Genomic DNA, 27523 nt, shown 5'->3' with positions numbered 1-27523 from the left:
AAAGTTCTCATGAAGACTGTTATGCTTATATGGCATCTGGGATCATAAAATGTCGAAGTAGTTGGGCTGTAACAAAGCAATTTCTAATGCAGCTGTGCCAGACGTCATATTTAATGACATCACTTTGAAATGACAGCTCCAAAGCAGGGATTTTGTTGGATTTTATAAAATGCCTGTTGTCTCAACTCCCCTCTCCTCGTGTTTCTCCCCCTCCCCTTCCACTTGGATCTCTACTAAGATGATACAAATTTTTGCCAATTCAAATTTTTTCCTACGAACTTTTACATGTCAACACATACAAACAAAAATAGAATTTTCGTCAATGCAAAATATTTTTTTCATAATAAAAAAAGAAATGATCAAAGTTTGCAATTTTCCCCAAATTGTGGTAAGTTACAGCTGCAGTAAGTCTCACTTGGAACTGCTGAAGTAGAAATAATTAACTGAAAATTAGCTGCTGTACACCAATCTTTACCTGATTTATTTAACAAAACAAATCTCAGTTACTCCCATCATTTTCCAGTGTGTTCATAAGTTTGGTCAATGTCTGATTAAGATTTTTGTTTCAAACATTTCCACGATGGTCCCCCAACAGTCCCCAACATTTTCGTCTTCACTTACAGCAAAGAGTTTCCACGCTAACAACATGTTAGCGTATGCCTGTGAGTGTCTGTGCGACTGTTGGCTCATGCTGCCGCATCTGACTTGACCGGTAACCTACTCATAATCTGATGTGAAGCTGACAGGGTGGTCACCATTCAAGGCTCATAACGCTCAAAATCGTCCAGTTTCGATATCTGGCTGATCAATCAGTACCTCTGTAATAAATACAGTTACAGTAAATACATGAAAGCAATAAGAGGAAAGTGTTACTGTACACTATTATAAAGACCTAAAAACTAAAAAAAAAAATCGAAATAAAAACCGTTTTAAACAATGTTTTTCTAATGTCAAATCTTAGTGAATTTTGGATACATTACTCTGTTCATGATACTAAGACTGAAGCACAGTGTCCTTGTTTTACATCAGGTGTGTTTACATTCTAATACAAATAGAGTTCTGTTAGCTGCTTTGCTAACAGACACAGCCGTGTAGCATCTGTTAGCAAAGAGCCAGTATTTTCCCACGAACCAGAAGAATCCCACAGACAGAGTGGCACAATTAAATTCTCCTTAAGCCTGTTCAGCAGCAGACATTTTTTGTCTTTAATGAGCTTACACTGCTCCATTCTCTCACAGCAAGCATAATCTCTGATTTTCGACTTATTCTGTGAGTGTATGCTTATGTCAGTGTCAGTTTCTTGGTGTGGGATTTTCCAATTGGCTAGAATTGCAGTTTAAACATTGCTTCTTCTTCCCTTTTAATTTGTGTGTGTGTGTGTGTGTGTGTGTGTGTGTGTGTGTGTGTGTGTGTGTGTGTGTGTGTGTGTGTGTGTGTGTGTGTGTGCATTTACTGAGGGAGAGTGATTAAGGCTACAACAATTCACCTATACCGTAGATCTGTGTTCTTGTCTTTATATTTTACTCCATCTTGGTCAGCACCCCACTGATAGTGTGTGTGTTTTCAATCAGTTCGAATCATTACTGCTGCTCAGATAACTGCTCGGCTGCTCTTCGGCATGTCTTCTTCTATGCTAGTTTCTCTGCTAGTGGGCCTGAATGAAGTGTTTTAAAATGCTGTATGAACACAGGAACACAACTGCAACATTTATTTGTGTCAATATTGTCACAAAATATTAAGAAGGAAGTCGTTTACAAATGTATTTTTTTGTTTTATGAACACAAATTCAAATATTTCAAAACATCCAAATAATATTTCTATAAAAGAAGGAAAATTAGTGCAAAAAATAGTGAAAAAAGTCACATGGTGGGGATATTTTGACTTTATTAAACAGCTTTAGTTTTTAGAGTTTTAGCTGTCATCACACAGTGAAGGTTTTGCTTTATTTCAGCACACGTTTGTTTCTTTCTTTCTGTCAGTAAATGTACAAAAGTTTAAATAAAGCTTTCACAGAAAGTTTTTGCATCTATTTAACACTTCAATATTTCATGCTGCACACTCATCCTAAACTTGACTCTTTTTATTTATTTTCTGAGTTGCACTCACAGTACTTTACTATGACAAAACATTTTGAATATTTAATTCATGTACTAAAACTAAGAGACTAACTTATACCATTCACACAATTTTAAGACCCTTGACCTATACTTATTGCACCTTTGGTAGCTATTACAGCCTTGAGTCTTCTTTGGCATTATCCTTTAAGCTTGCTGCTACTTCTTTCTTTTCAAGGCTCCTTAATGTTTAGATAGGGAAAGCTTGCCCACACCCTTTTTTAGGTCTCTTCTTAGATACTCCACTGTGGCCAGGTTAGGACACTCTAGGCCTTTTGCAGAATCACTCATATGTTTTGTAGTAGCATGCCTCAGGTCTTTGTCTTGTTGAAACGTAGCTTTTGCCTCAGTCTGATACAAAATAAGATAACCTTCGTTGCATTGTAGAGAGTTGTTACATAAGGTATGAAAGATTTCCTGTATCTGCCCCTGTGGGAATGGAGCTGCTAGAGAAATAGCTCCAATCCTGGAGTCATGACCACACTCGAAAAGGTTTTCAACTCAGGATTTTTTCTCTATCTATATTAACCTCCCAGTTCCTGATACTGCAATCACCACATTTTACTGTGCAGATGGTATTAATGAAGTGATGCCAAGTATCTGTTTTGTGGCATGGTTTAATTTATGTCTCATCAGACCAGAGTTCTTGGTCTAAATGTGGTTAAAATGTCAAACTCCCAGCATGCTGTCATGTGCCTGCTAGTGAGTAACCGCTTCTGTCAGGCCTTTGCTGTTGGAGTACTGCGCCGTGTTCTTCTCTAAGGTTCTGCCAACTCCAGAAAAAGACCACAGTGTTTGTTTGAGCCTGCCTGACCAAGGCTGCCCATCCCCAGTAACTCACTTTGGTCAGATTATAGAAGACTGTTAAACTCATCCTGTTGGTGGTTCTCATTTTTTAACCTCATGGGTTGGTTTTCACTCTGACACACCATCAACAGTGAGCCCTAATACCCATAGCTGTGTGTGTGTGTAGATTATTTTAATTAAGCACTGGATTCAAGTCAAGTTGTAGAAGCATCTCAAAGACAATTGATTATGGTAGGATACACCAGGTGTTTATCAACGATTTTGGTCTTTTGCTGAAAATGAATTAACAAAACATTTCAAATTTGTTCTTGTTTTGTCTTTGTGGGTTTACATGGATGAATAAATGAATGTAATCCATTTTAAAAAGGCGTCTGGAATATAGCATAACATGGAAACCTTTAAAGTGTCTGAAAACATTCCAGGCACACTGTCTTTGCCACAGGGCCTAAGAGACCTCCTTTTGCATACACATTAGACATTTGCATTTTTAAAGATGTCATAGTGGAGCTGTAGAAACAGTGTAGAGATAGTTTGAAAGGAAGCAGGTAAACTCAGCTCAGCCCTCTGTTCTCTATAAACCAACACACTCCATCCCCAGGAGGAACAGCAGGAAATGCTTCCCTTCAGGTAATTCAGGATATGTCACATCATTTTCACGTTCATGTAAATAGTGTCTGTGTGTGTTGTGTTTATGCTAATCATTACCCTATGGGATCCATATGTTTTTGGTTTAATGGTTAACTGTTTGTTTACAAGGAGACTAAAATTGCTCTGAATCGCCCCTTCAGGGCCACCGACACGTGTACATATACCAAACTACAAACCCACATGAACTTGCAAATACAGAAATATACACAGGTATATAGTCAAGCTTTGACAAACAAATACCCACAAGTGTAAACACATAGTCGTATCTCCTCACCGGCTCTTGATTGGTCTGGTCTGATTTTAATTAGAGGCTCATCTTTCATGGTCCTCAGAACTGGCTCTGAGGTCGAGCGGTTATGTGTTTTGATCCTTATGCCAACGCAAAATTGGTTGATGGCCTGCTTGGATGGCACTGAGGGTTTGTGGGAATGTGTTTCGATCCAACAATCGTGGGTTCGAACATCTACAAAGGGAACGCTTTGACTAGCTAAGTCAAAAGTCCCATACACTTTTAACCCTTGCTACCCCACAGTCAAAAAACAAAGACAAACTGTAGTGAAGGATTCAAGAGTACATAAGATCATATGATCAAACGGCTTGGGGTGCTCCCTTTTTCTGACGTGCCCTGCTTCAGAGTTCAAACCCGATATTGTTTTAAAGTCGATCATTAACAATAACAATTGGAATTTCTTTTGATAAAAGTTTGAACGATAGCATCAGCAAACTCTTTATTTATTTTTCAAAAAATTATATTTATTAACCATAGTTTCATATTCACACTGTTTGTATGTGTCCCATCTGCAACTCACGAATGGAGCCTATCCCACTTTTATTGTTTTTTTTGTTTTTGTTTTTAAGCCATCATGGGGTTTTTCCAACAGTGTCTGCGGTATTCTGTAGACTTCTGCTGCAAAGTTGTTTTAGTTTTAGCAAATTCTGTATTTCAATTGGATTCTTACTGGGGACTCAAATAAGACTGACTTTTAGTTTTCAGAAGGGTTTTTTTCTGTGCTTTGTGTGACTGTGGTAATTGGCCCCAAAAGCAGTTTCCAAAGAATGAGGAAAAACGAGAAACACAATGACTTGAACTGATAAATGCCCTTTTTAAAAAATAAACTATAATACTGATCTCAATATTTTTAAAAACTTGCCAGCTGTCTAAAGTTATCAGACTCAGTTGTTGCCTACCAGCATATGGTGTCTTATTATTTTTTTACAATCCATTCTCAAACATTTTATCAAATTGATACCAGTTGTGTAGAACAATAGATGATTATATGTTACTTGCAATTTTGAGTGATAGCGTTATCATTGATTATAGGAATATGAAACACAATGTTCAATGACTTTATGATTAGCCTCCTGAAGTTACACATACTGTTTTTTTTTATTTGCTTCTAATTTACTATTTACTGAGTTTCAGCACTGAGTGTTATTTAAGGAATTTGATAAATATATAAAGGTGGGTTATTGCATGCATAGTACATAGACATGTACTGCTTGCCAGTGATACATGTCGACTACAACACACAGTTACCTCTAAATCAGACATTTGGTGTCAGGACAGCTGTTCTAACTAGTGGTTTTCATATCTGAGCAGACTGATTGAGTCTAATGGACAAAATATGGGTCTTGGAAAAATCGCTTCCACATGGCAGAGATAAAAGTATGTGTGATGAGAGTGAGTGTGAGATGCAGGAAGGTATTATTGGAGTGTACGGTAAGTGTTTTAAGTGTGTTTGTATGGGTGTGAGTTTTGTGTACCGCTATCAAATAGAAGAGAAAAGCAGGAAGTATTTCCCGTCTCCTCAGCTCCTGTTCACATGGTCTCCCACACAAAAATACCCACACATACAAAACGCCCTTGAGAGACACACATATGCACAGGTATACAAACACACGCAAACCTTTGCAAGAAAATCACGCAAGGCTTAAAACACTAGGCCTTTTCATCAAGGTTAGCTCAAGTAACATATTTTCATGCTCCATGCTAAAGAGCCCAATGGCCTCAGGGCAAAGCGTCTAAAAACTACATAGGAATGGCGCGAGGAACACAACAAAGAGCCCAAATACTGACGTTCCGCAGACCCATCAACATCCACGGGTTGCAGAACAGGCCGCTGAGGCCACAACCCACAGGACCCAAAGGATCTGCTGCCAATGTCCTGAAAGTGCCAGACACCACAGGACATTTCATGGTTTTAAAGTTGTGGCTGATCAATAGGTTTGTCATTGCAACATTTCCAAAAGACTAATCACCAACAGATCAATGTAAAAAATAAATAAATAAATAAATTCTAACATAAAATAAATCATAATACTTTTGACGGCCTCTTTTTCGTCGTGTATATTATATGGACTTAGTTTTATTTTTGTCAGATGTGACAGACATAGCAGTGCTCATAGTGATCAAGCTATATAGATGTCTGTAGTTAATATTACAATTTATATATTTCAAAGTTTAGTAGCTTTAAATGTGGAATTAGAATGATTATTGCAGAAAGTTTTTCTTTTCTATAAAATTTTTAAAACCTATTTAAGAAAAATAACAGTCTGATATTTTATCTGACCGACAATGCAGAACCCCAAAAACTGTGTTAACAGTAATAAATAATAGGACAAAAGACAAATTAGTGTGTGTGAAAACCAAAAGACATTTGACCTTAAGATTGGCATTAAAATGCAATTATTGCGCAACTCTACAACATTTTTTCAAATGAATAAACATATTTATTCAAGTTGTGAAATCCCATCATGTTGTTTTCATATGTTTAGGTGGAACAGCTAACAGTATCGTAGCCTAGACCTAATTTTAATCATGCATGTTACTAGAAATGACATCTTAAGAAATGCAAATGTCATTGCTTCTCAGTTTAGTAATTACATTTACTGTCATGTGCATTGATTTGTATTTTGATTTTTTTTCATTTAGCTAAATCACCCAATGATTTGCTTGCTGCTGTTTATGACTTCACCTTGATAACTATATCTTTTCTCCTTCTCGTCCTACTGCACAGCTATCAGTAAATTGCAGCATATATTGGAAAAACCTATCTCACGACCATCTATGTATACTCTAAAAAATTACACAGCTCTTGCAAAAAATTATTTTTTGTTTGTTTGGGTTGTCTTTCTTGTTTTGTATAATTACTCAGTTTGCTTAAAGCCTGTGGCTTGCTTATTTATTTGAATATTACATTTATACGGTCTTTACTGGACAGACTGTATAAAAGTTCAGCCATAAAAATGAGAATGGATCCATAGAATTATGCCAGAAATGCACAGGAATGTATCTGCGTCAAAAGGGAATGTGAACCCGAGAAGCTGGGGACAGGAAAGAGAGAACAGATAGAGGAGTGAGGGAGAGTGGATAGAGTAAATAAACAGAGCCGGGAAGTGTTGAGTCCATGCACAGGACGTGGTTTGGTTTGTATGTGTGTACGTGTATGTGTGTGTTTATCAAGCCCAGCTGGCTCCCATTTGCCCAGGAATGAGTCTTCACCTCTCAGAGGCCTGCCTCACTTTGAAGGCCTCTGTGTTTTGTGTGTGTATGGTGTGCATATGAGTGCATGTGTGTGTTGGTATAATAACAGCTTCATTAGAGGACTGCATGGTACCTTTGAACATATAAAACACCCAGACATGTATTTACTGCATATATATTGTGTGCATGCACTCTTATGTGTTCAACAGACACTGGCTTGCAAAAAGAGACATGCACACACATATAGACCCACAAAGATTTCAGGTTTCACAAGCATACACATGGACCCCTAAACAGTCACAAGGGTTTGGATTTAACTACTTCCAGATGCAAGTTTAGGACAGAGAGAGCACACACCAACACATAGACAAAATCTTTTGCTTTGTTGAAGTCAGCAGAACTACTCTGTTAAAATTAATTAGGTGCTGGTGGATGGGAAATGACAACAGAGTAGGCAAGTTTACCACAAGTGGGGAAACAGCTTGCTGGTTATTTTTGATAATAGGAAACAAAACTGGGAATCTGTTCAAGCATAAACATTAATACATTCATAAAAGTCCCCCCAGCTACTCAGCACATAACATACAGTAAATCTAAAACACTGAGATCTGTTTTTAGACGTTTTCTTTAACTTGTTCGTGTGTGTGTCTGTGTACCTGTGTGTTTTGCAGATGTGGCCCACACCTACACTGAGCCCCTCATATTGAGGTTAAATGGCACCCCGGAACGGTTGCAAGGCGATGATGGCGACAACTGCAGCTCCGGCACCAGCCATCCAGATTTGGCGCTTACAGCATCTTACAAGAGTATCACATGTGAGTAAATAGAATAGAATAGAATAGAATTCAACTTTATTGTCATTGCACATGCACAGGTACAGGGCAACGAAATGCAGTTTGCATCCATCCAGAAGTGCTTTAGTGATATAGATATATTACAATATATATTAGCAATAATATAGATATGTGAGTATATTACAGAAATGGGTCTATTATGGTATGTTATAATGTACACGGTATGAAGTATGTTGTGAATATTCTATAACTATAAGTATGTACAGGCTGTAGTGAGTACAAGCTATGTACAGGATATGAACAGGATATAAATATGAAAAACTATACAGAATATGAAATAAATAACTTTACAGAATCTGGGATATACAGCTATACAGAAATGGGAACTATGCAAGTTGTAAACAGTTGTAGGATTAAAGATTATCGAATGTACAGAATGATTATTTACACAGAGCTATACAGTAGTGCAAAGCACCCTCACAAACACACATGCATACACATTCACACATCGGGACACACTCGCACACTTGAGAGACCAGTGAGACTTTTTTTCCATTACTGATCACTGGTTTGATGAGTCACATTGTCCTGACCTTTAACAAACACATTTGCACACCCTCAAGAAATAGGTCAGGTAATCATACACGCAGACAGAAATATCTACATCCACATCTGTCAGCTAAGTAGGTTAGCTTTCTGATTTTTTTTCCCAATACAACCAAGTGTGCACCCAAGTCTGAACACTCAAAATGAAACACCTTTTACTCTTTTCTTTCACTTTCCTACATTTTAATCCTTCCCCAGGTTTGTTAGAATATCACCGTAATAAAAATAGTCGCATGACAGCAACTTTTCTTAAGTTAGTTTTTCTTCTTCTTCTTTTTTTAGGTTTTTATTATTATTAATATTCAACTTTGAGTTAGTCAAAACAAGAGGAGTCAAATCACATAGATTTCATGTAATTCTGTAATCACCTGCTCTGTAGCCCCAGCTGTCACCATCTTTGGGTTTTTTTTTAAAGGCCTAAAAAGCAAGGAGGGAATTTGACTGATACACATGGTCAAATCCACATGTTTAGTAGCATCTTGTGAATCGTAATGTAGCTACACTGCATTACGAACAAGCCCTGCATCTGGTTTGCTCAAATGGGGATTATAATAAACAAAATGAAAATCATGTTTTTTACAGATGATGTTAAACACAATAAACGTTTCAAGAAAGTGTTTACAGAGGTCATAAATCAAGTTAGCAGCAAACTAATTTTCTCAAAGACATCTATGCAGTGAGACTTCTTCTTCCAAACAGAAGAGACTCCCGCTACTGGCCATTAGAAAGAGGGCAAGTACATCTGCATTAGCCCAAGTTTTTGGTAGCAGAAGCTGACTTAATCTTTCATATTCCCTCTATAGGTACAGCTTATTTGTTGCCTCTCCCCACTAAACTCATCCATGATGCACAGAGCAGGCCCATGGCATAGAGATCATTATATAGTGAAGGTGGATATTGGAAATTACACTGTTCTAGCAGCAATTCAAATACATTGTAAAAGCACATATATTACTATAGTACACAACAAGCTAAATATATATACACAAAATTAAAAGGTAATGCGACGGAGTATGCTTTGTTACCACCTCAGTGTCATACAAATTTCTTTTTTTTCCCCCAACTTAATGCACCTCTTCACTTTTCACTTACATTCTAAGCTGGTGGATTGATTTAAATTTCTTTTTCTTTATTTTTTTATTTGTCTTGTCGCAATAGTCTGCACTAATAGCTTAAAATTGCTTGCAATGATTGTTGTGGTGTGTGTGCATGATACACACAATGATAGGGAATGATCAGATAATGTCATGCTGCTTGCTATGCTGGTTTGAGAGAGACAACAAATGCAACATGGCATGCAAAGACTCTTCTTTAACAACTATCCTGATCTCGCCCAAGGCATCAAAACGATCCTGCAATGACTCATCTCTTTTGTTGTATTTTGAGGAAACATAACCAGTCTCACTGTGCTACAGGTCGCATATCTTCATGAATCACACTTAAGTTTTGAAATGAGTCACCTGAGCCTGTCTGAGTTAAGCGTACTTGGATGAGATTAAAAGAAGCCAGTGTTTCGGCTTCTTTGGATTTATAACTTGGTCAACAAAAACACATTTAAGATTAGGTGCAACTGCATTCAAAGTTAATGAAATGTGGCAATTAGAGACAAATTCACATATGGCATTCTTCCACCATTTATCCATTTGCTTGCTCAAGCTGTCATCCTCATCATCTTTAGTTTAGGCTTGTGGGACAAGATTTAAGTTGGAGGGTACATAAAATTTAAAAATAAACAAAATAAATATTCTCATATTCCTATATCAGTTCTCATCCAGGAAAATAGATTTAACAACACAACATACTGTTTGGGATTATGGTAGATTTGAATCGTTTTAAAAAAAAGTCAGTGTGATTTATTTGTCTGTTTTATTATTGCTGCAATGCAAATCCAGATTTCAGTTTTAATGTCTTTGTTGGTGCTGTTTAATTCGACCCGTGAAACAGGTCTACTGATGCCAGTAACATTTTTCACTGCTGTAAAATAAAATACCTATTTGGCAATAGCACTGAAGAAAGAAAATTGCAAGAGGAGAGGTTATTGTGTTTGCTTTATTTACGCCCTTCAAGTCTAAACTACTTCCTAAGCTCTCCAGCTGTCCAGTCATCACATTCTACACTGGGTGTATGCACAGCCCTCAGTATCAATTTGCTCATTTGCTGGTGACTAGTAGCACAACACCTAACAATTCTCTATACAAAGTCACACAGTTAGCACCAAAACCCATTTTCCTCCCTCCTATTACTAGTCTAGTGATTTTCTGTCTGCACAAAGGAGCTGCTTTTACTTTCCATGCTGTGCAGTAGCTCAAACTCTCTGTGTCAAAGCCAAAGATTGCACAATTTTGCTGTCATTACCAAATGGCATTTATTTTTATTGCCTTTACTCTGTTTTGAAATTACAACATTCTCGGCTTAACTTCTAAACTATTTCTAATATGTTATATGTTATTAGGTCAAATTTCACAGTAAAAACACTCCCAAATGTACCTAAAAAGCATGAGTCTCAATTTGTCTAAAGAAAAGAATGGTGATGAGTGAAAGTGTGATGAATGAAAGGAGGAATTCGGGGGTGAGAAGGTGGGGGTTGAGCATAGTCAGAAAACTCTGAGCGCATTTCCTGGAATCCAGGGCCAATATCTGTGACAAACACGAACACACAATGCTGTCTCATCCTACTTTTCTAACTATATAAAGAGTATTTCAGATTTCAGGCAGGAAACCTATAAGTAGGTTAACAGAGTTTGTTTTGAACTGAGTAGGTGTGTGAATGTCTGCTGTCTTGGACTATTTTTTGCCTCTACCTGTCCTGTCTGCTGTGTGCGTCTATTTTCAGACCTGAACTGGAAGCCCTAGAAGTTTGTCTGCCTTTCCCTGTCTCTTTCCTTCTGCTTTATTTGCCAGTAAAAACCGTGAAACCCACCAGCTCCATTTGCTGCACAGAGTGAGTTATGTAACTATAGTGGGCTTAAACAAAATCTGCTTCCATGGACTCGTCCTCATTGCCTTCATCCATAGCTTTCTCCATTTAAAACTTACACAATCACACAATGACCACAAAGGAAACAATACTAGTTTCTAAACTTTATCCCTCACTCAGGTGAATACTGACAGCTTATGTCTGCTTGTCTGCATAATTATACGTCTGAGGGCCTCTATCAGTATTGTTACACCCCGGCCTAGGCAACCGGGGTGCAACGTAGAAAAAATAAAAATAAGGGGAAAAAAAAAAAAAAAAAAAAAAAAAACTACTACGGTTCTCCACAAAAATCCCAAAACGAAAGCATCGACACCTATTTACATCAAAGCAAAAATAAGACATTTATTTTCATCACCACACACAAGACGTCAAACTATTTACAACGGGGGGGAAGATCGCGACCATGACACACTGAAACACAGGGTTTAAATACATAGAGGGAGCAATCAGGGAAGGGACAACAGGAGGGAAACACAGCTGGGGCAAATCAGAACTGACGAGACAAGGAAGCGTAAACTGAAAACACTGAGATAAGACAGACTTTCAAAGTAAAGCAGGAAACACATTACAGTCACGCCTAAAACAAAACACTGACAACACCGAAACGTAACAGTTCCCCCCACCCAAAAATCAAACATGTAACCCCAAGTGAAATGTTTGATCAAAACAAACGAAGGCTGAACGAAGGCAGACGAAGCTGATGGAGGCTGGAGCGGTCCCACTGACCCTCCAGCAGACGACGAAGGCTGGAGCGGTCCTCGGACCCTCCAGCGAAGACCGAAGGCCGAAGCTGTCCCTCCTTCGGACCCTCCAGCGAAGGCGGATGAAGGCTGGAGCGGTCCCACGGACCCTCCAGCGACGACAAAGGCTGGGGCGGTCCCACGGACCCTCCCCCCCAGCGAAGGCGGATGAAGGCTGGAGCGGTCCCACGGACCCTCCAGCGATCCCGGACGAGCCCCCATATGTTACACCCCGGCCTAGGCAACCGGGGTGCAACGTAGAAAAAATAAAAATAAGGGAAAAAAAAAACAAAAAAACAAAAAAAACTACTACGGTTCTCCACAAAAATCCCAAAACGAAAGCATCGACACCTATTTACATCAAAGCAAAAATAAGACATTTATTTTCATCACCACACACAAGACGTCAAACTATTTACAACGGGGGGGAAGATCGCGACCATGACACACTGAAACACAGGGTTTAAATACATAGAGGGAGCAATCAGGGAAGGGACAACAGGAGGGAAACACAGCTGGGGCAAATCAGAACTGACGAGACAAGGAAGCGTAAACTGAAAACACTGAGATAAGACAGACTTTCAAAGTAAAGCAGGAAACACATTACAGTCACGCCTAAAACAAAACACTGACAACACCGAAACGTAACAGTATGAATGCAGTTTAAATATGGTCTGCAAACAGTCAATCAATCATCTGTGTATCTGGCTTCATAATGAGCATGTAGACCTCATAAAGTAGCTGTGACTCAGGTCTGTGGTGAGATCATGGCTGTGTGACATCTGCGTATATGTCTGCATGTGCATCAGAGTGTTTGGGAGCGACGGCGTGAAGAAACAGAAGCATAAACAGAAAAATCCACAGCTCGTATGTTCTGTCTCCCGGTGATGACATCACAGTTTCATTATGTGTCTGGCCCTGGGCAAGCCGGCTGAGAACAAAGTGCCAAGAGATCTGCAGACATATCTGAGTGTGTTATGGTTTAAGTGGAACAGACACACACACACACACCTTCCCAAGCTCCCTCAGACACACACTTCAGTCACTGATGTCATGAAACACCACTGTCTTTGACGTCATGGTCACAGCAGGACACACGTGTTCACAGCTGTTCCTGCTTACACTCACTGGTACTGGAAACAATAAAACGCGTAGCCTAATCAGCGACACAACTGAAGAAATATTTCTCATACTTCCATTTCCTTATCTTTATTATTTTGCAGCATCTTCACTGTATGAGATGAATGTATATGAGAAAAAAGGCGACCCAGAGCAGAGCTGTTTGTTATTATCTTGTCATCAAAGGGGAGGAGTGTGCAACGTGTTGTTGTCGGGAAATCTAACAGTGCTGTGACGTTGCTTTTAATTAAAGACCAGTCACTGGGCTCAAACTGTTTTCCCTCTCTGTTTTCGTGACTAGATTCTCTTTCACCTTACCCTTTCTTTGCCATCTCTTTTTAGTCATTTGTAAATATGCACATAGCATGGTGACAAGGTGAAGGATGGCGATTCAGTTATGAGATGTCACAGGGGTCATGTGTCAACAAAGTGTTTGGCTGGTAACTCAGGTCAAGTAATTAATGCTGTTGTGTATTATATTATACTTGCATGTTGACTGGCTTTGGTTTCAAATTCAGACCTAGCCTCCTTCTTGAATTTGTGATTTGCACACTGTGTTGTCTGTTGAAAAACACACAAATGAGTCAAATGTTGCATTTGTTTCCAAATGTCATATTTCATCTTTCAGTGCAAAAATGCAATATAGAACTGTACTTGGCAAGTTGCAAGTCAGACTTTGTTGTTTTTTTTTGTAGTATAGAAAAGCTTCTGCAAATATGTGCAGACACAAAGTCAACTTGTAATCATTTAGCTTTGTGAGAGATTGTTTTGATCTTGCGCTGGCTTTCCTAAATACTTAGAGGTGTAGAGCGTTTTAATTAGTTGCCACAGTGTGCGTTTTGTGAAAATTGCACCCCATAATTCAGCAGCTTGTACAACCACCTCCAACAACAATAACTTGAAGTAATCACTTTCTGTGTGACTACCAGTGTCTCACATTGTTGTGGAGGAATTTTGAAACACTCTTTACAACGTTGCTACAGTTCAGTGAGATTTCCGGGCATTCATTTATGCACAGCTCTCTTGGGTTTAAGTCTGGACTTTGACTAGGCAATTGCAACACGTTGATTCTTTTCTTTTTCAGCCATTTTGCTGTAGTTTTGTTGATGTGCTTGGGATCATTGTCCTGCTACATGACCCGATTTAAGCCAAGCTTTAGCTTTCTGAAATTTGACCTCACATTTGACTCTACATTATTTTGATAAACAGACGATTTTATGGTCAACTCATTGAGTCAAAATGTCCAGATCCTGTGGCTGCAGAACAGCCCAAATCATAACCCCTCCACCACCGTGCTTGACGGGTGATGTGAGGTGATTACACTGATATGCTGTGTTTGGTTTTCACCAAATGTGGTGCTGTGCATTATGGCCAAACATTTTCACTTTGGTTTTTCTCTGCCCTTGAATCTTCTTTTACCCTGACAACCTTTTAATACAAACCAAACTTGTTCAGTCTTCTTCTAATTGCACTGTCACTGACTTCAACAGCTGCCAAAACTTTCAGAGAGGCGCTCACTTTTTGCAGATGATCACTTAGCACACGGTTGCTACTTACACTCTTAATCTCTTCATATATTCCTAATAGTAAGAGTGTACTTAGTTTTTTACATGATTTCATAGAATGCTTTGTTTTTCAAATGCTTGTAAGAAGCTAAGTTAAGCAAACCAGACTCCTCCATTTGATAGCTTAGCTAGCACTTACAGTAAGAAGTAATTGGTTGCTTGCAAAAATATATTTTCAGAATTGTTTTTTCAACACTGGTTTTAACATAACTGCAAGAAATCTTTAAATCTGTCTCTTGCAGAAATTTGGTTTCTGTGATGCTGTGTTCAAATCTAATTTTATGAATAGTAGCAACAACACTATAAGAAATCCATCAAAGTTTTCAGGCTTATCCACAGTAATTTAAACAACCATACTTATAGTAACAGCGACAACGCCTCAGAATGGTTTGTACAGTATATTCCAGTTATGGGTGAATTTAGTGACAATATTTTAAAACTGCATGGATACAAGGATAAAATGATAAGTTTCAAGATTCTTAAGAACAAATATTTTGTTATTTAAAATGACAGCAGTTTGAACCTTGTGGCCAAAACTGAGTCACACTTTTATCCTGCACACACCTCATGTTGAGTCACCAGTCTTGTGCCTCTGACTGAACTCTGCTCTCACATTACTTTTCACCATAGTGAGTGGGTGCAACTAAACAAGCCTCATTAACACTGTAATGCTGGTTACAGCTCTGTATAGCAGCCAAAAATGTGGGGAAGTCTCATTGAAAACTGTTTTAAATAGCACTTTACAACACTCGCTTATCATTTTCCAATTCTCATAGTTTTAGTACTTCGCACTTATTGGCCAGCTTTTTAAAAACAATCAAACTATGAAGGAAAAAAAACTCAGAGGGAATATGGGAGCTGGGGGACATTACATGCACTTTGTTTTCAAATGCACAGACACAGATGATGAGAAACTGATTTGTTTCCATGTATGTTATGCAGTACAGATCATTCTGGATTCTCATAATTAAATGCATACATATAGATGTTTACTGGGGAAAAACCTGAAGCAATCCAAATTTACTGTTTTCATTTAGAATATAAAGTTTAACGTTCACAGTTATCAGAAAATACTCTGACATCTAGATTACTCTGCTAAGCTTGTTGGCTTAATAGTGCACAAAAGCTTGCATATAGATTTAGGAGTCAGGAGGCTCATCCTGCATGCATCTTTTCTTCACGTGCTGTTAAGGCTGTATTCGGGTTAAGTATTTAGTTTGATTAGAAATGTTATAGTTTTACAGGACACAGTGGGACAGAGCAGCTAGAACAGAGACAGACAGAATTCACAGTCGCTGTGTTTATGTAGCTGAGAACCGCCAGGACAGGAGGAAGAGGTGGAGGGTGTGTAAATGGCAGCGTGCTGCTGCATTCATCCGAGGGTGACTCATACTCGGCACCGATAGACCTGCGCATGCACATTTCATACTAGAGGTTACAGGACCCCCAGTGGCCAACGCAGCTGTGTACCACAGTGTGTGCATGTATGGCACATACATGCACACACTGTGGTTTCCCAGTCTCATCATGTTAATCCCGCAATCATTTGGCTCTTTATTTGCTGTTATTTTTAACCAGCTCCCAGCTCCCTCTAAAGCTGAATCATTGTGTTTATGTGTCACACCCATGCATCCTCCTGGTCCAAAAATGTACAAGCAGCGACCTATTTTATTTTCACTTCATCTTTCTAACTAACTTTCTTGATCACAGACAAAGAGACCTTGTTTTTTTTCTGTGTGTGTTCATGAGTGTGTGTTCACACGTGTTCTTGTATGCATATATGTGTGTATGAGCCTAACCTCAAGCTCTGTTTGGAGACAGTCCTCACTCCACGTCCCTCTCTCTGCCAAATCCACCTATGTACTTTGTTCGCACAGGCACACTCACGCACCACAAACTCACAGGACATATGATTTTCTCAGAAACTAAAGAGGAAAGTGAAAAACTGTGCACAGTACCGCTACAGTTTGACTAACCCCCTTCTTCGCTTTCCAACATAAATTCTGCTAGGGTCAGAGTGTTACAATAGAGTATTGTGCAAAAAGGCTAAAAGTGAGTGACAATACGCAGAGAGTGTAAGGGAGAAGGGGTGAACACAGAGGGCAGTACGAATTTCTCACACAAAAGGGAAAAGAAGAAAAAAAAGAGAATAACATGGAAGACTTTTGACATACTTTAGAGAAGAAAGTATGGCTTCCTCATACTGGCCCTGCACATGCGATCATGTCAACAGACTTGTGCACGTACATATTCACATACTCTGGGCCTGCAGTCTGCCAAACATCTGGAGCAAAGTTATAAAAACGCTGAATGACAGAATCTTTAATAACACAGATTGGTTTTGTGACCACAGCCACCAGCCAATCATAACATGCCTAGTTGGGTTATCTGTCTCTGAGTGCTTATCGAACACACAGTTTCCATGTTCCAGACATGTCTCATAGTTACAGATCACTCTGTGTGTGTGTGTGTGTGTGTGTGTGTGTGTGTGTGTGTGTGTGTGTGTGTGTGTGTGTGTGTGTGTGTGTTAGACTTTTCTTTGGTCTTTTACGCCACATTCATTCTTACCACACCTTTTCACTGCACATGGTTTTAGGTAAGGAAGAACTGTAGAGCTATATCTATAGAATCGTATTAAATACTAACATGATTTATTCTTTTTTTAAACAGGCTTCCATAATTTCATTTTCAGAGTATGTGTGCTTGCTTTGGCAGTGAAACTGAGCTTTTCTGCCCCTCTACTTTCTAGCTGAATTGTTAATACTCCATAACACTTGGTGGTAAAATATACAAATTACTGAGCAAAATTTAACACTTGTGAATAATGCTTGAGCGTTTTAGGTACGGTTTATCTTGGAACAAAAGTATGTTTGCAGAAAATATCACATGGAGGTGTTTCTACCTAGAGACAAACTCCTCTCTTTGTCTGTCAAACTCTTCATTCTTTCTTTCTAGTTGTGAAAGAGTCTAGACAAGTAAGTTCAGGGTTCAGCTCAGTAAATACATAGTGCTTCCCATGAGCAGTTTCCTTTAGGGTGGACTCTGTAATTGGACTCAATTTCCCGAAACCTCCCTCTCGATGACACCGCATCTGCCCGGACATTAAGACAAGTCTCAGAGCTTCACACAGAACAGGTTCATTACACACAAAAGACTCCTCACAACCAACAGATAATATAAATAGTTCCATCCCGTTTGTATAAATGCTGTAAAATTTTATGGATTTTTTTCTGAAGTTTTTAGATTTGATCCTTGTTAGGTGAAGTATGAAATGAAGATCAATGTTTCTTTGTCCAGCCAAATGATTGAGCACATAAAATCATAAGTACAGCAACACTGATCTTTACTGAACTGCACTGATTTGAAATGATATTCATTTAAAATAAAGTTTATGTGAGCCTGCTGTTAATGGATATACTTTTGTTAATCCCTAGCTCAACCGGCAGCCAGATCCACGCCCATCCACCACACCCAGCCATGTCGGTCACAGCCCAGCAGCCAGATACGCAGTGAAGCCAAGAACCACGCACACACACGCTCCCCTCACACGCACTGTCCGAATCACACGCACACACCTCACACGCATGTACTCCAGTCCAACGGGGTCAGGAATCCTAAGCTGGGCTCCCTACCGAGAGGCGGCTCATCCACCTCCTCATCTTCTTCAGCGGGACCCAAACACACCAAGAAATTGCGGTCCAACCCTTCCATCAACTCACAGAGCAGCAAGAGAAGCAAGAGCAGCTCCAAGAGCAACAGCTCCCAGATTCCCACAGAGGCACAGGACGGTGAGATACCGATGCTGACACAAAGACTGGAGCAGGAGGAGAGGGAGGGAGTGATAGCAAAGTTCACTTTTGCTTTGTTTTTTCCCCCAATTGGCCGTTCATAATAGAAGAGCAGACTTGTGTTTTCCCCTAGCATATTTTCCCTGTGGCAATACATTTTAACTAAAAAAGTAATCAAAAAAGGTAATTGATTGAGTTCAGTACTTCTCACCTATTATAATCTGTAATGTAAATTGCATGTATAAATGTTAACCTGCTGTATATGGCAGCTGAAAATGGATTAATCAAAATCGAAAGGAGAACAAACTTCAGGCTGGAAAATGTCAGAATTTGTTAACCTTGTCACTCTAATAACTCCGAATCGGCAGTCCTCCATTAAGATCCAGGTTTATCTCACATCACTTCGGTTTTTGAAGTTGGCTTAGCTGACGAAACTCTTTCTGTGTGTCTCTTTCCCTCTAGACTGCTGTGTTCACTGTATTTTGGCGTGTCTCTTTTGTGAGTTTCTAACCCTGTGCAACATTATGCTGGACTGTGCCACATGCGGCTCCTGTGTGGGAGAGGACTCGTGTTTCTGCTGCTGCTGCATCACCGAGGAATGTGGCGACTGTGACCTGCCCTGTGATATGGACTGTGGGATCATTGACGCCTGCTGTGAGTCTGCAGACTGCCTGGAGATCTGCATGGAGTGCTGCAGCCTTTGCTTCTCTTCCTGAGGCCCTTAGCCAACGCAACATATCTGCTATGCATTTTTACAAAGCCCAGGAGCAAGTTCGAGCAGCGTCTTGTCAGATATAAGAAGTGCTACACCCAGTCGCTGTTCCCTGGACATTGCGGTTCATACTGTATTGGCTGGTCTTGTAGGCTCCGCAAAATGTCCAATGTTTCCTACAGGCGAAAGATTGTGACCTAATGCTGAAATCGGTCACCGGTGATTTATTCTTTCCTTTACTGATCACGCAATGACACAGTAAACTTCACTTCGTTGTCTTTGCTGTTGGGTCATTGCTACACAGCTGGGTGAATGGTGTGGACTGAATTGTAGTTGTGGTCTATGAGCGTATGCCAGGCTATGCAGACTCTGGACCCTCATGGAACAAGCCATTATTACAATGGAGCCCCTTGTGCCGTCTGAATGACTGGAGTTCTCCAAGCATGAAAAATGACCTCTAAAGGCAAATGAGAAAATGGCTCAATTTAACCGGATTTTAGTGTTTCTGTAGATAAGAGCAGCAGCATAATGGGAAAATGGATGCTCAGATCTCAGTAGAAACGCAGTCTGTCCTTCTGTCCTTTCCAAGGTTAAAGTCTGGTAGTTTGATTGCGTACATTGGCCTTTGTGACACACACACACAGTCAAACGTTGAATCCAGCCCTGTCTTTGTCCTTGTTACATTGTACAAAACAGAGAAAACATAAATGGTGGCTTGTGGCAATATTAGTGACTTTTTTTTGTTAATATGCATCTTTCTCTGACTGACCTATTGTGAAAAGAGATCATCATGAGATTGTTGTGCTTCAGCCTAGATTTGAGTCCTGTTAAATCAGTACTGTACGGAACAGACATCACAGAGCGAATGGTTGATAGCATTTGCAGTAGAGTCTTTTTTTTTAATATGTGAAAATTCATTTAATATTTTGCATCTTGTTTACTTTTACATTTTATTTTAGGGGCTTTGACTGTATTCAATGAATTCTCGCTCATCTGGTGAAGGACTGGAAGGCATCATCTCCTTTTTAATACATTTCATTTTTCCTCCGTCGTTCATGCTATGTGAACAAATGGCCTCGGCTTAGCTTAAGGCCTGAATTTTCAAGTAGTTTCTTTGCCTTTACCAAATCTCTATTAATCCTTGTTTTGTAGATTTTAGTTAAGATATTTGCATCTCTCCTCTAATGTGAAAATCACATTTCTGTGTTATCGGGTTTTGCCGGGCTCTCTGTAAGGCAGACATTGCTCAACATCTAATTTAATTCCTTGAGTGAAAATCTCAAGACATTATGCTAAGTTAGATCCATGTGCTCGTAGTATGAATGGTACACTTTTAATAGCAGGCCTGCACTCTCGTGCGCTCCGGCGCATACCTTCTTCAACTCAATACCTCTTGAGATGTCATCTAGATCTGTTGTGCATTTTATAATTACTTGATACAAATCTCTCTTTTCTCTGATGAAATACTGTTAGAGAAATCCTTTTTTTAAAAATAGTTTACTGTTACTGGAACTCAGTTTCTTGACCTATAATTACATGTAAATAGAAGTGCTAATGTGCCTGGCTAATGTGGCTGTGTTTGATTAAACCCTATTTTAAGGGTTGCAATCTCACACTGATGATGAAAACACACTACAGTTTAAATCAACTTCCTGACAGCAAAGTAAAAAATTCTGAAGCCAGCAAATATTACTCAAGAGGAGTGCCTGATTTTGACATCAGTGTTCAGCTGACTAAATTTTCAGTGACATTGTGAAGAAGGGCTGAAATGTTTTAACTCCTTACCCCTTGAAACCTTACTAGTAGTAATCTTTGAAGCTCTTTTCTTAACTGAGCGGCTTCTCTCATATTTCAGGTCTGCTTGTAGAACAAGATGACTGCATTCGCATCATATCGTAGTCAGGGTGGTCTCTGCCTGTGTAGCTACCCTTGGAAAAACCCAGAAACTATTCCAATGGTCATCAAACTACGTCTTTATTGATATATACTAAGGTGTCAAAACTTGTCATTAAGGGTACATGGGAGGTCTTTAAATGTTGCTTTTATACTGTTCAAGCAGTACATATACGTTTTATGATGAAGATTTCTGTTGTTCCATGGAAGAAAATGGGGGCATATATAACAACTAAAATAAAACAAAAAAATCTTTAATAGCATCAGCAGCCACCCAGAATTGCAGAATTAGAATTAGAGAATTAGAGATGCAATTGGTGCATCTCTAATTAATACCTGACTGGACATATCATTCAAATTTAGGGACATTCTGATTAACTGATGCAAAGAGCCCTGGAAAACATGCCATTATTAAAGTACAGAGAGGTTTATGAAGGGAGAACTAATTATCCAAGGTTATAGCATGTGTAGAAGTGATAACAATATTATTTCTTTTTATTTACAAAATATTCCAAGTGGATATTCATATAATGGTGCTTCATCTAGGGATCTACTTCTGTGTCACCAGACTAAACCAAATATCTCTGGTGTGTGCAAAGTTAACATTTCCTTAACAACACTGGTTCGTTAACAATGGAGAATAAATAATAAAAATAGTTTTGTACCACTGGAATAGATTTCATTTATGTGCCTGCATTGCTACAGAGTCAACAAATATAATAGTACCACCAGACTCTATTGTTAAAAAGTGAAGGGCTATTCTATGTAGAGCCTAGCCAGTATGAGATTTTAAAGCTCGATATTGATATTTCGTGACGTAAAAAGCTGATATTCCGATATATCGGCCCATATCGTTTTTTCTTCCATGCACACAAAACAGGATTTCCTTAACATCTGTTATATGTAGCTATTTATTCGCTCGTTTACGATTTTCCAGACTCTGCTGGTTGTTGTGTTTGTTCCAAACATGTGTTGCAAACACATAAGTTGCAGAGTGCCCTCTAGTGGACATCGTCAACACCCATGATTTAAGGGTGTTTCTCCCATGTCTTTAGTTTTTTTTTAATTATCCTTTATCAACTGCTATAAATGACAACAGCCATAGGTTAGCAAATCACTATTACTGGCAAGTAATATCCATTCTGCCAGTTAGTTTACCTTACTATCATGCAATCTACTTGGCTAAGATGTGTAAAATTATGAATACGTAGTTTCATGTTTCCTACCATCAAATTTTATGCCTTGAACAAAGACAACCCATTTGAAATGCTTTTTCTAATCATTTATGGTTTATCAAAATCCCAGACTATAAGTTTCAAGGCTCTTAGCACTCTGCTGCAGTTTCTCCCTGAGCTCAGACTCCAGTGTAAAGCAGGCAATCTTTTAGGCCTTTAAAACCAGGATTCATTCAGTGTGGGAAACTCACTGAACTTGCTTGTTGCGTTTAACTTATTTTATGTAACTTAAATTCTCCAACAAAGGCTTTTTTACTCTGTTAACATTTGCCACTATCTTGTGAGTTCTACATTTTTCCAAAAGTAGCTTCACTTAAGCTTTTCAGAAAATAAAACATAATTGTGAACTATAAACGCTCAGGAAGAAGGTGCAGCTTGTTTGAATCCAGGTTGTACTATGCAGAAAAAATCTGGTTAATGTCTGCATTGAAAAACAAAAAAAAATTGTACAGTTCAGTTAAATTTCTTTAAATATATTTTATGATTCAGTCATTTCATATTATTTTGTTTTGTTTCCCAGCTTATAGAAAATGGATATGGTCTGGAGGTACTGAAAATGCTGTTTACTTGGTCTGGTGATGGAGAGCACTCTCTGTCTGGACGTTGAAAGTTCCTAGATGAGCGCCAGTTTTGCACTTAGATCAATCTCTAGAACATAGAGATGGTTTTGAGATGTGGATCTGATGTGTTTATATCAAACAGTTCATCATCTCATTTCAAATATTTCCCTTGTATTCAGAGAAGCTATTATGGTAATACTGGAAGAAAACAAGTTTGCTTTTAGTGATTTTCATACTCAGTATTATTGTTTTGGGGTTTTTTTTACTCACATTGACCAAAGAAATGTCTGTTGGCTTTTATGGCTTTTTTATCTTATTATGGGAATGGAATAGAATTGAATTTCCAAATTGAATTTAAGGGCTGGCCATCTCTGTTAATAGTATGAAAGTTATCCATATCCCAGCTTAAATGTTAGTAGACTGTAGTCCACTATAATGTTGTTTTGTTTACATTTTTCCCATGTAATGTCTATTTGAGTTGCTATTCTGAACGTTGCCTTAACTTTTTGTTTAATACTGAATAAACAATGTGAACTCCACACATCTGCCATTCATTCTTCATGTGAACACACTGTGGGATTATGAGGGTGATGATTTGCACTGTTGCCTCTCAGCAAGAAGGTTCTGGTTTCAAACCTGCTTGCAGCCTGGGTGTGTTTGTTATGATAACATTAAAAAAATGCTGGTTCATAATCTGAGTAGTTTTGAAAAACAAAAATTCAATATCCAGTCAAGTTGTATTCTTCCCATTCGGACTGCAAGGCACACTAGTTTCCCTCATCAGCCTACATTATACTTGACGGTGTCCAGCTGTTCATTTGTGTTCAGATTCCATTCAGCTTACAGGCCTGTAAAAAAAAAAAAGAACATTTTCACAGGACTTTGTGCAGTCCCATGAAAATCTCAGTACACCCTTACTGCTTCCATAAAAATGAAGAGGGTGAATCAGAAGCACTTGATTAACTAATCATCAGCAAAGGTGGGCACTTCTCTAATACCAGAAGATTTCTGGCATTTTGCTTGTCTGGAGCATTCAGGTGTCTGATAAGATAATGCCACAATGTTCCCAGGACTAGATATCCTAATGTTTAAACCATGCAAAGTTCAGAGAAATTGCAAGAAACCCAAGAGTAACATCTCAGACTCTACAGTCCTCTTCCAAATAAGCCACTTATTTAGTCGTTTTCTAAGACTTTCTAAATATGGCTTGTTTGGACGGGCTGCCATTGATACAGCGTATCAGCACAAACACCGCATACCAACTGTCAAGCACGGTGGTGGAGGAGTTATGACTTGGGTTTGTTTTGCAGCCAAGGGACCTGGCACCTTGCAGTCAGTCCGTCTTGTCTTGTATATAAAAATACTCTAGAGTGAATGGTGAGGCTATTTGTTAGACAGCTAAAGCCTGGGAAATGGGACACATTTACAACAGAATGGCTGAAAAAGAAAAGAATCAAGGTGTTGCAATGGTCCAGTCAAAGGCTAGAGCTCAACCCAACTGCTGCTGCAAGACTTTAAGAGAGCTGTGCATAAACAGTTCATGCTAACCTCAATGAACTGAAGCGATAGTGTGTAGAGGAGTTGACCAGAATTCCTGCACAACAATAGAACAAACTGATGAGGACATAGAGGAAACAATCACTTCACGTTATTGCTGATAAAGCTAACTGTACCACCTGTACTTGTTTCATGGGATGTACTGACTGCAAAGAGTCATGAAATCTTTTTTTTTTACTACCAAAGATCGAACACATACTGTGGTTAATAAACTGATTGCATGGTAGAAGGGTTGGGTTATGGCAATTTTGTCCATTTTAATACTGTTTCTTTTTGTTTGTGGAATTTTGATACTGTTACAATCATCACTTAACATTGTCAGATTTTGCAGCATTATACATGTAACCCTAACAGATTCTGAGTTCTCTGCTAAGAGGAGGAAGAAAACAGAGCAACACTGGGACTCATGCATAACAGAGCTCCTTAATCTGTTCTTTTTTAATAGTTTGCCAATTTGTTCAGTAGGAATGTGTATTCAAGCCAATGTGTGGAGAAATGCAGACGTTTACTGTTTGAAATTGTATTCTTTTTCTGCCCTTTCTCCTCTTTCATGTCTCCCCGTGTTTTGTCTTTTGTGATCAGTAGTGTTTTCTCATGAAAGCAACTTCTGTCTTCAGCACTTACGCGTCTATGCATACTTAAGTGTGTGCTGTCCACTGGGTGTGAGATGCTGGCCAACCTCTGTTTCTTGTGCAGAGTGCCATGGCAAGAGCCTCCAAATTTGGCTTCTAATGCAAGTGGTCAGCTACTGTAAGTTATGTGCACATTAGTGTGTGTACGTGTGTGCGTATGTGTGTGAGTGTATGAGGGAGGCGTTTCAAATGTCTCGGGTCAGACAGAGACGCAATTCAAGCTCCTCGGTGGGAGTAGAGACACAGAGGACATCTCTGGACATCTGCAACTGTTTTGCAGAAAGCTATTCTGCAGTCAACCCTTGCTTCCTTTTTGCATGAACACACACATGCACAAACACATACACAAACTGAACAGATCGAAAATGATTCTCCCCCCCCCCCCCCCCACCCCAAACACGCCCCACCCCAAACCAGAAATTTCACATGCACAAAGCAGGCACCGGGGACAAGTGGCTATTGAATATTAACCATGAAATTACAAAGGCTGCATTCTAATGGAGGTGATGAGGTCAGAAGCTGGGATGGAAATCATAAATTAATACCCCTGACATGACAAGGCACTCGCCCTTGGCTCCCAGCAAGCACAGCTCTCCCTTCCTCCACTAAAGTCAGAAAGACACCTAGAGAAGGAAATACTCGATTTATTATTAATAGTGGGTCAAAGGAAAACCACAACAGAGACAGAACTCATACAATATGCCTGATCCTTTTCTGATGTGATTATTGTATGAAACGGCAACTATGTAACCTTCATGTGTGGCTACGTTTGTAAGGGTTATTGTTCGAACAGGACCTCTATTACACTGTCAGCTATTATGCATCCTTTGTAGCTTATTCAATTTTGTACCTTTCATGGGTGCTTTGGCAACATATCTTACAATGGTTCAAAACTACAATTCTGGTTCAAATGCACCTTCTGGCATGGATGGCGAGTTTAAAATTGATGGACACAGCTACAAAAATGCTACATCGTGTTGCAAACCTGAGTATGAGTACTTTGTTCTTTCTTGTTTGTCATGCAAATAAGTGCTCAGCCCACAGGGGTCACAACACATGAAGGAGTGAGCATTTATACAACTAAAGCTATGAAACAACAGACTTTATTCATTGTACCAGAGAGACTATGTTTTGGACCAAATACTTTTGCTCTAAATGTCTCCCAATGCATTTAAAGTCATTGTGAATACAGTTAAGATCTTTTATAATCGTCCAACCAGAAAAAAATTAGCAGGGAGAGAGATGTTTTTCTGTTTTTCTGACATTTTTCTTTCTGTAGTCTTCACAAAGAGCAAAGAAGCATAAACAAGATCACTTGACAAAATCCTTTCCCTCTGAAAGACTGACTGTTTCTTTGTGCATCAATGTGTGTGAGCTCATAAGACAGTCTCACAATATTTTGGTGAATGTTGGTGAAATTTTATTATGTGAAGTTTAACCATAGACTCAAAAAAAGGACAGACTGATGAAAGAATTTTTTGAGAACAAAAATGAAGCAGCAATGGCAGAAACCAAAATCATCAACCCTTTGAAGGTTGGATTCAAAATCAAAGTTAATCTTGCATTATAAGGAATGTGAGGGCCAGTCAGTGGCATCAATGCTTTTGTCATGGAAAAAATGCCTAAACAATCTAGTCACATGAGGCCACAAATGAGGAGGGGCCATGGGTAAAGTGCCTCCCTGTTAGGTGTGACTAGGGTACAGCAGGTACAGCTGGTGTGATCGTCCAAGGATGCACCTGGGAGAATCTGCGATCCACTGCCAAACTGCTGTCGTGGGCATCACAGCACCGGCATCTCCAGATTATTTAACACATTCTCTGTTCTAATCTGTGAAGAAAATGTGGCACCAGTGATGGAAAAAACAGTTCCAGTGTTCTCTGGGTTAATGCTAATCGAACTTCACGGCACTAGCTAAAGGACTTCACACCCTCATGGAATCTGTTTTTAACTAGTGGGCATACTAGTGGTATGCACATTAGCAGCCCACTGGAGGTCATTTCGTAGCGCTCTGGCAGCGATCATCCTGTTCACTCTTGCACAGAGGAGCAGATAGTGGTCCTCGTGCTGGTTTGGTACCCTTCTATGGCCCTGTCTAGATCCTCATGTTAAATACCAAACCTCCTGGTATCTCCTCGAGACAGCAAACCTTCTTCAGAAGGCAAGTATGGATGTGCCATCCTGGAGGACCAAACCTAGGAGGAAAATTAGTCAAGAGAGATGAAAAGAGAGCAAAGCTCTGCAGTCACCAGCTGCAAAACTCTTTTTGGGGAGCTGTCTTGTTGTTGCCTC

The 27523-nt window shown here is 39.2% G+C and overlaps 1 protein-coding gene across 2 annotated transcripts in view; it reads left to right on the top strand.

The window, feature by feature from the left end:
* Positions 1 to 23575, top strand: part of mdfi (MyoD family inhibitor) — a 32202-nt gene extending 8627 nt beyond the window's left edge. For both annotated transcript variants that reach the window (XM_080890538.1, XM_080890539.1), the window contains exons 3-5: positions 7725 to 7868; positions 18289 to 18642; positions 19105 to 23575. In XM_080890538.1, coding sequence (XP_080746664.1) covers positions 7725 to 7868; positions 18289 to 18642; positions 19105 to 19358 — 752 coding nt within the window. In that variant the 3' untranslated portion in view covers positions 19359 to 23575. The remainder of the gene's footprint in view (positions 1 to 7724; positions 7869 to 18288; positions 18643 to 19104) is intronic.
* The last annotated feature ends 3948 nt before the right edge of the window (positions 23576 to 27523 follow it).

Source organism: Rhamphochromis sp. 'chilingali' (genome assembly GCF_963969265.1).
Source record: "Rhamphochromis sp. 'chilingali' genome assembly, chromosome: 9".
NCBI classification, from domain to species: Eukaryota; Metazoa; Chordata; class Actinopteri; order Cichliformes; family Cichlidae; genus Rhamphochromis; species Rhamphochromis sp. 'chilingali'.
This window is presented reverse-complemented; position numbering and strand designations above follow the sequence as displayed.